General features: G+C 39.8%; 1 protein-coding gene across 4 annotated transcripts in view; it reads left to right on the top strand.

The window, feature by feature from the left end:
- LOC306885841 (protein tyrosine phosphatase type IVA 3-like) overlaps positions 1–12,722 on the top strand; it is a 32,362-nt gene extending 19,640 nt beyond the window's left edge. For 3 of the 4 annotated variants that reach the window (XM_079442621.1, XM_079442622.1, XM_079442624.1), the window contains 5 exons: positions 1,093–1,562; positions 1,956–2,048; positions 8,693–8,823; positions 11,325–11,399; positions 11,744–12,722. In XM_079442621.1, the coding sequence (XP_079298747.1) occupies positions 1,458–1,562; positions 1,956–2,048; positions 8,693–8,823; positions 11,325–11,399; positions 11,744–11,861 (522 nt within the window). In that variant the 5' untranslated portion in view covers positions 1,093–1,457 and the 3' untranslated portion in view covers positions 11,862–12,722. Of the gene's footprint in view, positions 1–361; positions 527–1,092; positions 1,563–1,955; positions 2,049–8,692; positions 8,824–11,324; positions 11,400–11,743 lie in introns of those variants that run through there. The other variant, XM_079442623.1, reaches the window with a different exon arrangement.
- The last annotated feature ends 346 nt before the right edge of the window (positions 12,723–13,068 follow it).

The raw sequence follows: 13,068 nt of genomic DNA, 5'->3' as shown, positions 1-13,068 counted from the left end.
TTACAAGTCTTTTACGAAGCGCATACAGTGTTATAAATGTTAACCGGTTGATAGAAAAGAAACAAATGTGTGCTAACAGTACCATACGTATTCATTACCTCAACAAACCATATTACACCAAACCGACGTATGTCTAGGGACAAGTGTCACATACTGTAATTTTACTTAAGTGTGTGGTATAAATTATACACAGAGTAGTATGCGGTTTATATTTTATTCCAAACTATAATCAGTAAGCCACACAACGGCTCTTGCAGTGCTTTTATAGAAGCATTGTTTACAGTTAGTGGCATCGTGACGCTATCCGTATGGATGAGACTCGACTCAGTGCGTCTCTGTACCTTTAACTGCTGCAGACGCCACTGCTGAAGACACTCGTGTAGATCAGCGGGGAGCGCTCAGTAACTCTATAGAGTGCATGAGAGCAGCATTCATACGTTTGAATCTCTCAGCGTTCACCTGTACCAGAGCCAGAATGGATTGCAATCCATAACGCTAAAAATATTAAGTTAGCGACATAGTGTGGGTAAGTAACAGACTTTTTGATCAGAAATGCTGGAATCACTTTTTTTTTTTTTTTTTTTTTTGCAATTGTTGTTTGTTGAACATTTATTGCTTAGTTATTTTAATGATTCCTTTATAACCAAATTTTGCTAAGTTTTTAAATATCAAAAAATAATTTTAAACCAGCAGTGCATGTGCAAAAGAGTGGTGTTTAAACTCCTAAAACTAAATTAAAAGGTTTTATGAAGTTCATAAAAGCGCTATAAAAATGAAATGCTTTAAAATGCAAAAAAAAAAAAGTCTTGGAAATATACTCCAATTTTCTGCTTTCTGTGAAGCCTCATGTCCCTGTCAGCCTCTTGTTGCTCAATGTTTTGAGTATGCGTGAGTGGGATTGCGTGGGTGGGTTCGGGGACACTGTATGTAATCTGCGGTCACGCACTCACAGTTAACGTGAGCCGCGCTGTCATGCGTGTGTCATGTTTGTCTTCAGCAAACTGCCCTGCTTCTGTGTCTCAGTTAATTTTAGAGAAAACTAATTTCTTTTGTTTTTTTGTTTGTTTTTCTCCCCAATTCTTTTTCCAACAGCTCTGTCCTTCGGTAGTGGCTTTGTCCATGGCGTTCTTGCAGAGGACTGGAGATTACTGCCACGCTCAACATCTACGCGTCTAAACTTGGGGGGGAGAAAGAAAAAAAACGACCTCTAGATCCTTTGGATGCACGGAGACACTCTTTCTTCTGCCACCTGTGGTCCTGCCACCCGAAACTCCTCACAAATCTAATGGGGTGATCTTACCTCTCTGGCTACAGTAAGCCATTTGAGAGAGGATACAAGATATTAGGGACTTTGAACATCGAGGAGTCTTATTCAAGAAGAAAGATTAGAGACTGAACAAAACCGCAAAGAACATCCACAAAGTGAATTTGCTTGTTAACAGTTTGGAGGAAGCACAATGGCTCGGATGAACCGGCCGGCTCCCGTGGAGGTGTGCTACAAGAACATGAGGTTCTTAATCACACACAACCCAACAAACTCCACTCTGAGCAGCTTCATAGAGGTGAGAATTTGTATACCGTCTACCCCTGACACTTTACACCGTCTGTTTTCTCCCACCCTCTCGCTTGAATGCACACTCTTTTAGCCTATCTTAAGACGTCGTCACATGGCCCACTCATTCTTATCTTGCTGGGAAAGTGTGCGTGAACCATAGAGGCTCTAATGATAACGGCACATCCACAAAGCCTCCGTTTCCATGGAAACCCATCCCAGTGCTCCGTCACATGGCAGGGATGACGGACGGAGTGCGTTCATGGGCAGCTTACCTTACCCCCCCCCCATTAAAATAATTGCGTTTGTATTTTAGAGTGGAAAAATTATCTCAGAACGAATGGTGATTGTCTGCCTTTTTTTTCCTGAATTATTTTTTTTTGTTGTTCTCATCATGCTTTAGGATCTTAAGAAGTATGGTGCCACGACGGTGGTCAGAGTTTGTGAATTAACCTACGACAAAACTCCACTGGAGAAGGATGGGATCACAGTCGTGGTGAGTGCACATCTTCTTGATGAATTGTTGGAAAAAAAACTCCAACAGAGGGTGATCAGGACCCTGACATGCAGGGGAGGGGTCTTATGTCACCCTGAACAGGTTTATTGTATATTGAAATATAAACGCACCATTTACGTGATTAAAAGAGCACGAAAATCTGACTAAATCTCCTATGACGACATGCAGTGTTACATATCATTGAAGCTTAGAAAAGAACACGGCACTAAATTACCTGGGAAAACAAATTTTAGTGGTCATTATCAGTGTTGGGGGTAACGCATTACAAGTAACGAGAGTTACATAATATTACTTTTTTCAAGTAACTAGTAAAGTAACACATTACTTTTTAATTTACAAGAAAATATCTGAGTTACTTTTTTCCCATTTATTGACTGACAGTGCGCTGTGTGAACATGCTGTTACTGTAGTTCTATACTAAATGTGAATGTGCATTAATTCATCCCACTCGCAAAAAACAGATTTAGTATTCATCAAAATGAATTAAAACAGTGAAATGCAAACTCAGAATATGACGCAAACCTGCAATAATTAAATGTTAAACAACACAAATGTATCTAATCCCATTTTATAACCAATGTCTTTGCTGCTGACCTTTTATGATCCAGTTCAACCATACTAATAAGCAAAAATGACTTTAGATGAACTAACAATTGTGCTTCATTGTTTTTGTTTTTTATTGCTGAAGAGTGTTGAACCTTCTTCTCTGAGGTTTATTCATTACACGTTTTGGTGTGAAAGGACTTTTACATTTGCTATAATTAACTTCTTGTATTAAAAACAATCAAGCCCTGGTCATAATTAAAAATAACGCAAAAGTAACGTAACGCATTACTTTCCATAAAAAGTAGCTAAGTAACGTAATTAGTTACTCTTTTAGGGAGTAACGCAATATTGTAATGCATTACTTTTAAAAGTAACTTTCCCCAACACTGGTCATTTATACAAAAATATTTGACCCCAGAATGCCACCATCACCCAATCAGAATCAACCATTTCAACAAGCTGTATAAATAAATCATGTTAATCTGACATTTAAAGGGCCAGATGGTGAAAACGATGGTGAGGTAAGAGCTTCTGGTGCACTTCAGCAGTTATTGAAAGTGTTCTGTGTGAAAAGTGAAATAGCTCCCGGCAGACCTCCTTGACCCCCGCATACACTCTCTCTCTCTCACACACACACACACACACACACACAGACACACTATAGTCATTATAGTGAACGTTGTCTTCCAAGCAGCCACACGTGTTTCTTATTACCAACGTCAACGTTTCACTGTTGCTATGGTAGCTGCAGAGCCTGGTCTCTCCGTGTGGCCTCCGATCGGTCCCCGCCCACTTTCCCCCACCACCCAATCTTTCTTTTATACTTTTCCTCTTGACTTTCTCACAGCAAGCCTGAAAAGAAAAGAGAAACCCAAGGCAAACTGTTGCATAAGTCCCATGTTCACTGCCTTGTGTGTATATGAAGGACATGCTGGCTGTTAGACGCACCTCTGCAATCCCACAGCTATTTGCCAAATCCGATAATTCACTAAATATGTTAGAAGACACTTGCAAAAGACTGCTACGTGTATGACGCATTGGATGTCAGTTGCTTGCATTGGCCATCTAAATCATCTGCAGCTTCATGGTGAGCTCATGCAATGTCAGTCATGTGGCGAACGAGTTGCTGAGAAACTTTGTTGAAGCAAAAATCCCAGTGGGAACAATCAGCAGTGTTGTTTGCCTTTTTGTATTTGTGCGAGCACCTGCAACAAGGGAGTAGGGATGGGCAATATGGGCTTAAAAATATCACGATAATTTCTGGTATTTATTGCAATAATGATATCAATGACGATAATTCAGGGAATCTTATGCATCCACTAAGAGATAAAAAAAACGAGAGAAAAAAATCCTGTTTCTGTATAGAAAAGTATTAGGCTATGTTGGTGTTGTGAGCATTACTAAGTACACACATAATGTAATGACTATTTAATTCATACTGGAAGCCGGAGTACTGTACAGTCCTGACCAAACCAGTTCCAGACTGTAGAAGGAGCTCCTCGTTTAGCGATATAGTCCTCCTCAATTTCACATCAGTCTTCCGCGATGTCCCTCCGCACGGTCACGCACAGGAATATGTCAACAACTAGGCTCAATCGTTTTTATCGCTGGAAGGCTAATACTTATCGTTGTGAGAATTTTTACTGGTATATCGCAAATAAGATATCACCGCACCCTTTCAACTCAGACCGCCTGTACCAAGATCTGCGGGTTTGAGCAAGTGACCCTGCTACCTAATTCTGGATTCCCAAAGTAGGCCATGGCTGTTTACCCAACCTGCATTACATCAGCAGCCCTCCATCCTCTCCCAAAAGCTTTCTGAGGCATGTTTGCCCGGGAAATCAATAGGGCGGACTGGAGGGAAGTGGAGGAAGCGTGTGTGGCACGTCATTCGTGCTTCAAAGGCTTTTATATAAAGCCAGCCTCCTAGAGGCCTCGCCGGTCCGGCTTGTTTACTTGAATGGACTCACACCTGCTAGTGTTGAATGTCCCGTCCCTGCTGTAGTGTGACTGCATATCACTCATTGGTCCTTTGTGATAAGTGATATTTTGAGGCCTCTAAATGGCGACTTATGTGTCTGTACTGTGAGAAAGCTCTTTATAATTAAGGCCTGCCCTGCCAAGCCTCTCTGGACCACACGAGTGTGTGTTTGTGTGGGCATCTATGCCTGTGAAGACATGCCAGTTTGCATGCTGGTCTATGCTAGCCACGTCCCTCAGCAGCTGAACCACATCAAAGTTCCTCAGCAGTGTATAGGCAGGTAAACGGGAAGGGACGGGTGGAATTTTCCGGATGTCCTGTGAAGCATGATTGTGAATCGCCTCTCACCTTGAGGTCACGGGAGCACAGGAAAGCCACGAACGTATGCTAAATTTATGCCGTGTTCCACATGCCTCCCAGGCCTCACGCTTTGTCTCACTGACACAGAAGCATGTACCGCTTTTACCAACCAACCCTGGGAACAGGGACAGGGAATGATAGATGTAACAAGATGTACATTACTAGGGATGTGCTATACTGACAAATTATATCTCAATACTTTTTAGGATTTTTTTCGATAATGCCATTTTGCTTAGTGTGTTTTTATGATGGTACCTTGGCTGATTTAGGCCTGTCATGGATTAATATATGACACCAAAACCGGCAGTAGCTGGCGGCAAGTTTCTTAAACAATGATTCATTGAATCATTCACTCAAACAATTCATTCAAATCTGTGGATTTATTGAGAAACAAAGCAAGTGGTTGTCTTTATGAATGGATTGACTAATTGACTCATTCAAAAACAGATTAATTCATGATCGAAACACCACTTTGTTGCTCTGAGACATGCAAATGTTCTGCTCCGGCTTTGTTTGGGACTAATTTCATTGCCAAAACAGGAAAAAAAATCACACATACCGGGTCTCATTTATCAATCTAATGTAGAAACGAGCGCAGATCCGTACGCGCAAATCAATTTACGACAGATCTCACATGTGATATTTATGAAACATTCGTATGCCGCCAATCCCATCGTACGAAAGATCGTTGATAAATGTGACGGCTGAAAACAATCGTCATTTGAATATTACGCCCCTAAGAAGCCTCGCCCCTAGAGTTTACGACACGGAGAAACGTAACCTGGCCAAAAAGAGTAAGCAATCTCATGAAAGAGAAATTGATCTTACTCCAAAAACACCCGTTAACCTTATAATTGCAAACAATGGCATTAATTTATATGCATGTTAAATACCAGTAAATATAATGAAAAATTTATAAACGCTGTATAGATTTAATTCTCCTTAATCCACAACAAACCCTTTAAATTTAACTGCATTACAGAACAAGAATGAAAACAAAAATGAGTAGCTATAAAGTTTTATATTAAATTATGAAGTAAAACACAAATTAGGCTATAGTGGCGTTTATTATAAACGGAATACAACGTCAAGCTAAAATGAATTTATTCTAAACTAAACGGCATTGGGCTCACAAGCCTCTCATTCGTCATCCAAATGTTTCCATTTTTGCCGTGTAACATTTGGTTGCTAAACTGTTATCTATGATGTAAACAAGGCTTTGTACTTCACTTGAGTTCCAATATCCACGTAAAATATCATTTACATTTATGAATTTAGCAGACGCTTTTATCCAAAGCGACTTACATTGCATTCAAGTTACAGTTTTTACATTTTATCAGCTCTTACTTTCCCTGGGAATCGAACCCATGACCTTGGCGTTGCTAGCGCCATGCTCTGCTATTTGAGCTACAGGAAAGCTATCACCCTTCACATGTGCAATAAATGTTTGTTTCAGCGCTGAACGCTGATTTTAGAGTGGACCTTGTAAATTGTGCAATGTAAGATTTATGTTTGGTTGACTGCATTTTAGTTTGTTTAATGGCTGAATTGTCAATTAGTAACGCTGAAATGTTGTGTGCGTGTGAGGCACCTGCGTGATCGCCAATCAGTTAAATAAAATAATATATTATAGAAAACAAATAAAATGCATTGAGAGCGTCACAAAAACGAAAGTGGCCTATACTTGTCGCTCTGTTTTTTTTCTTTTGTTAATCTGTTAAGAGAAATATATTTTGTGTAGCCACATTTATTTTATTCATTTTATAATTTCTGTTTTTCTCCATTCACAGAAAGCGCTGCAGGTGCGCGATACGACGATGTGTGATTCCTCACGGTCTGTTGTTTATGCTGCTACTTGCGCAAATAAAGCTAAAGCCCTGAAAGGGAAAAAAAAAAAGCTTTTTTTGTCGACTTAATCAAAAATGCATTAACAAAATGCTGTAATTTATAGAATTCTCCGAAATCCTCTATGCTGCACGCAAGTTCAGGCTAACTCAAAAACTTGCGTACACAAGCTCAGACCTGACGTGAGATTTGATCGTAGCCACCGCTCGCGTCCATATTGATAAATTCCAAGTTTTGCGTAGAAACGACCATGCGCCCAAATTTCGGTCGTACGTTCGTTTCGTAAATGAGGCCCACTGTGTCTAAAATGTAACTCATTCAATATTAACTTCTTGTTTATTATAACAATATGGTAATTTCCAAAACCGTACTTCCAATGAATATTTGGAAAGAGCTTCTCAAAGTTGTGTGGAACTACTCTTGTCCTGTAGAGACCTGGTTAGAAGTACATAGTATATACAAATTTAATTCTACATCTATTAGTTTGTCCTTGTTGTTCCTTATGACGTAAGAGGGAACCAATGGTTGAATCAACCGTCTGGAAATACAGCAAAACACATGGAGAACAAAAAAAATAAAAGCCCTGAAATGCCATGTTTATTAATTACAGCAATAATCTGACATTAATCTAATCTCCAACTGATTAATTAGCAGAAGTTCTTATTCCACATTCCTGATGATATCATTAACAACAGTTCTTTATTATTGAATAAATGAGGTTTGAACAACAGATGTGCCAAAAAGTTACTACGGTGTCAAGAAACAATTGAAACTAATTACTCCAACAATGAGTTTTACTATGGTACACAAGCAGCCAGTTACGTTAATGTAGGGTGGACACATCCCCGAAAAGTTATTTCTGAATGGACCTCACTAACCCAGTGCTCTATGCTCCCTCAGCACCTTCACCATCTGGATAACCCATTTTTACAAAGAACCAAGTATAGAAGCATACAGAAAAAGCTAGCAGATTTCTTTTAGACTGTGAAGACTGATACAGTGGCCCCAACCAGTATTTAGACACTTAAGTCACATTTAAGAAGTCTTTGCATTAAATGCAAACCAGGTGGCATCTGTAAACAAATTCTGCACCAGCTCTTCTCAGAACTTCAGTTTTTTTGCAATTCACACAGGTGTCTTATTAGAGTAAACATGGGTGTGGTTCATCACATTTAACTCATGATCCACTAATGTTGGCCAATCACAAAGGGTTGCAATACTTAGCTTAAAAAGTGTTTGTAGTATATTTTGATGGCGATTTGTAGCAACAAAGTAGCTGTAGGTCATATATTGTCAAAGTTACCAAACTGAGGCAACATGAGCAAAAACAACCACTGGATACAACAAATCTGAGCAGTTTATCTATGCAGATGAGCAGCAAATCAACTACCAATGGGACTGCAGACAAAAGAGCTCTCTTGATCTGCTTCATGATGCAATATTTTGTCACTCACTTGAAATGGAACCATGAAATTGAAAAAATACTCCAAAATCAGAATGCATTGTTGCCAGTGTGAACAAGTCCAAAGTTTCAAAGTCAAAGCTTGTCTTTCTGTGTGAATAGGAAATGGATAGTTCACCCAAAAATGATAATCATTTATTCACCCTCATGTTGTTCCAAACCTGTATAAAATTCTTTCTTCTGTAGCACACAAAAGACGTTATTTTAAAGAATGCTCATAACCAGTCAATTGCCGGTAGCCATTAATAGTAGGGGGGGAACTATGCAAAGTCAGTGGCAACCAGCAACATTCTTCAAAATATCATCTTTTAGTGTTCAGCAAAAGAAAGCCATACAGATTTGGAACAACACAAAGGTGAGTAAAAGATGACAGAAGTAATTTTTCGGTGTGTGCTGATGTGAAGGTGTAACTTGTTCTTTTCTCCCCAGGACTGGCCATTTGATGACGGCGCTCCTCCTCCATCTAAGGTTGTGGAGGACTGGCTGAGTCTCTTGAAGAGACGATTTGTAGAAGAACCCGGCTGCTGCGTGGCTGTGCACTGCGTGGCTGGTTTAGGAAGGTCAGTATATGAGCTTACAGAAACACAATCGCATTGCCCTCAAGATGTAAACACATCTTTAACTAGCTGGTTTTTGCTCAGCCCTGGGAACTCAGGGGTAAATAGGTTCATTTCTTGTCTGGTGCCCCGTTCGAGACCTTAATCTGGAAAAGAATGTGCTCTATAGAACATTATGCACCTCTGGCCTCCCAAGAGACACGTCTCCTCTATTAACCGTGGATGAAGTTGATAGTCCCCTATGGGCTGAGCGAGAGGTACCTCTTCAGAGGCTTTAAACTGGTCAGAGTGCTTCGCCAAAGTCAACAGTCCCCAAAGTGCACTCACTCTGCTGCAGTCCCACTCTGGGGTGAGGGCCGAAGACAAAACAGGAAGTTGCTTTTTACAAACATGTGTTATTACTGTCTTCCTCAAAAGTGTGCTCTTTCCATGACCTTTATGCCAGACTGTCTATCCCACATGACTGGGATTCTTTAGCTATACGGGATGCTCCGAGTTACCTAGTGGTCGTCCCATGACTGAACCACGAATGGAAGCTGTTTTTACCATAACAAAATTCAGTGGGCACAATTTCATGGTAATGACAAAATCAGTCATTCTAAAAAGCAATATTGCACAACATAATGTGCTATTGCAGTTATAAATACGGAACAGTACGTCTCATAAGGAGCATCTACGGATGATGTATTTATGCTCTCTGTTGGCGCACATACGGCGACACAAAACACCCCAAACGTCGGCTGCAAAACAGCGAGTGACGTTAAAAGGAGGAGGAGGGGGTCTGGCCTTGCTGTTCTCATCTTTTGGGTGGTAAAACTCCATCTCTGACGCACTTCATCCACTTCCAAAGGAATCGGTCTCGACTTTTGAAAGACTGCCAGTGTTTTTTTGGCCTGACTCGTTTATTTTCATCTAATTCAGATGGCAACGCTGTTTAGAGCTGGAGTTATGCTGTAGGATTTGACTGTCTTTACTGTATGGTGTATGTTTGAAAGGGAAGCTTTGAGCGTTTAGTATTAAAATTTGCTCTGCTGTCTAAATCGACCTGAATGATCCCTCAGTTGTGGCTTGTTAAGGAGAGGTGCTGTTACTGTTGTAAGATATCAGATGTAAGATTTTCCACTTGGCGAGCGATAAAGTGGAAGGAAAGATCTTGCAGACGTTAAAGGGGGGAGTCACATGCAGAGACGAGAATAAAGTAGAGATTCGAGGGTGGGCTCTTAATATGACTTGGGGCATAACAACCACCCAGAACGACCTAGCAACAGCACTAACAATTGTTTTTTACACCTTTAGTATTGTGAAACATTAATTATTGTATGATGAATTAACTCATTGTAATCCCTCTTTCCAAAATGTGGCATTTCTCCATTAAACTGTTTTTCACTGTACAGTTTCTAAGATCTATCTGAGGTCATGGAACAATTGAGTTTTTCTAATGAGCCAATAAAGTTATGTGTGTTAGAGTTGCCAAGTTTGGTACCACAATAAAAGCTAATATGCTGTTAAACACTTTTTTTAAAAAATTATTATTATTAAATATTGACTGCAATTGATATAGATAAAATATTAAAATTGTTATACATTTATTTTAATTTACTTTAAATGTTTTAATTATTCATTTATACTATATAATATTTTTTTATTAAAGTAAATTCAAACTTCAAGCATAGCATTTGCTTAAATCTAGGGCAGGCAATTTCAGAGAGGCTAGCAATAGCAAGCTAGCTTTGAAAGCATAAGATCTCACTCTCCAAAGCCACGCCTCCTCCAAAACACATGACCGTACACAGGCAGACCAGAAGCTAACCAGCGTCACAATGAGAGACTGTGTCAACACGGTCAGATTACCTCATGTCTCATTCACCGGTGAGAAAACATTACAGTATGAAGCGCATAATATTATAATAATAACACCTTCCATTCTCGCCTGGTCTGCAGTAGCGTAATGGACCGTGCTGATGACGTATCTTGTCTGTGCGAACAGAGTGTGTGGAGGTATGCAAATACATACGTTGACAGGCAGGCAGGACAGCCTATCGTAATGTTCACACCGGATAATCTGATTGGTTCGAACATTTTATGATCCTACACCTTCCACAGATGATTTTAAATACATTTAGAGCACTAAATTTAGTGATTGCTATCGGGATGTGAAGAGACTTTCAACCAGCAGAACAAAAAAAACAATTTGAACCAAATTACCTACCCCACCTTTACTATTTGTACATTTAACACCACAAATATTAACAAACCGTTAAAACAATGGCAAGTATTTTTTAATTTAGTAAACTTGCATGTAATAGACAAAAAAACAATAAAACAAAGATGCAAATCAAGTGTTCAGTCCTTGACATGTTTTATAAAGCACGAATGCAAAAAGTACAAAAAATGGCTATTTTTACATTGCTAGTGTACTTCTGTGAGATCTCTCACAAACGTACAGCAGTCTGTTTAGGTCAATGTTGCACCTCTCTCAAATGTTTTTTTTTTTTTTTCTGCAGAGCTCCAGTACTTGTGGCCGTGGCACTGATTGAAAGTGGGATGAAGTATGAAGATGCCATCCAGTTCATCAGACAGTGCGTACATCTCTCTCTTGACTTCTTTCAAGAACCACGGACCTTGAGCTTGAGTCTTGACGTCAACTGCTACATTCATACGAGTGGATCTTAAACGCTAGTTCTGTCGCTTGCGCTTGCCAGAGTGCCTTTTGATAGCAAGGCCAAGCTGAAAGATTTCGACACTCAAAAGTTTCACAATTAACCCTTTAAGCTCCATCCTGTTTTATTTTCAATGCTATTTTCAGCCCAACGTGGGCTGGAATGAAATGAGATTGCCAGCCATTTTTATCTGCCTGGTTTCATTCGGTTGGAACGTGACGAATGTAAATCAACACGCTAATGCTTATTTTCTGTGTTCGCAGGAAGCGCAGGGGGGCAATAAACAGCAAGCAGCTGATGTATCTAGAGAAATATCGGCCCAAACAGAGACTGCGCTACAAACACCCGCACATTTTCAAGAACAAGTGCTGCATCATGTGACTGCACCCTCACCCTGCTGTTCTGAACCGAGCTGAACCTGACGGACTGGGCCACAACTGATGCACTTTGCTGATTTGCTATTAAAATACGAACTTATTCGGTCTGGATGAAAACCCCACTGGTGCCTAAAGTCCTCCTCACTCGGATTGTGGTGTGGATACTGCCATGGCTTTTCTGAGACTTGCGGCTCAGAGCTCTAAATGGCTAGATACGGTGAAGGCAACCTCTGACCTTTGACCCTGCACCAGGACTGACACCCTAATCTTGCCTCAAATGATCGTGATTGTCTGAAAGAGCCAGACGGTGTGATAATGTGAATCGGGGACAAAATTTGTGCTCTCTCACTCTCTCTTTTCTTTCTACCGCTTTCCTGCTCTGCTTGGCCAGGAGTGCGATTTTTAGACGACTACGGTTCCTTTAACACGTTCAGTTTTCCGCACAAATCTTTTTACAGGTGACCTTTTCCATGATGCTTTTGTTTTGTGAGCAAACAACGGTTAATTTGGACTAATGAAGGGCTCACATGAAAGATATTCCTATTCAGGTGAGTTCCAGACACTAAATGGTTTCTACATGAAGTCTGATGAATTTAACAATGGAAATGCTTATTATGCGTGCTTATGTGCTTAAACTCAAACCTTGTGTTTGCTGAAATGATTTTAATGTGTAAGGACTGCAGGGCTCCCTGGAGGCGATCTGGGATACTTGTCCATTCAGGTCAACAGAGATAAGATGGTGAAAAAAACGGCCCTATATGAGTGAATAATGAGACGAGACTGTGGTTTAAAGTTGTTGTTTTTTTGTTTTTTTTTTAAGAACACCTCCAGCTGCATAATACAAATAAAGGCTGTTGCAATCATGAATTTGGACTGTTTTTGTAATGCGGTGACCTCATAATGTGTAACAAGTTCACTGTTCAAATCAAAATATTGCCATACTGCCCTCTGCAGGACAAAGACTCAATGTTCTTGACCAGAGATGCCCAAATTATGAGTGACGAAAAATCTAACTTTCCTCTGTGGGCTGAAGGTGGAAGTATAAACTATATTAGAACTATAAATGTATATTATATATTAAAAGTTGAAGTTTTAAATGCATTTTTTTTTTTTCATTAAATGCAAAGATAGAACAAAATATATATATATATATATATAAAAAAAAAAATTCCATTGAAGCATATCTTTATTTGTAATTATTTTATTTAATA

Source organism: Barbus barbus (genome assembly GCF_936440315.1).
Source record: "Barbus barbus genome assembly, chromosome: 19".
Classification (NCBI taxonomy): Eukaryota; Metazoa; Chordata; class Actinopteri; order Cypriniformes; family Cyprinidae; genus Barbus; species Barbus barbus.
The sequence above is the reverse complement of the archived record's forward strand: the minus strand, read 5'-3'. Positions and strand labels throughout refer to the sequence as shown.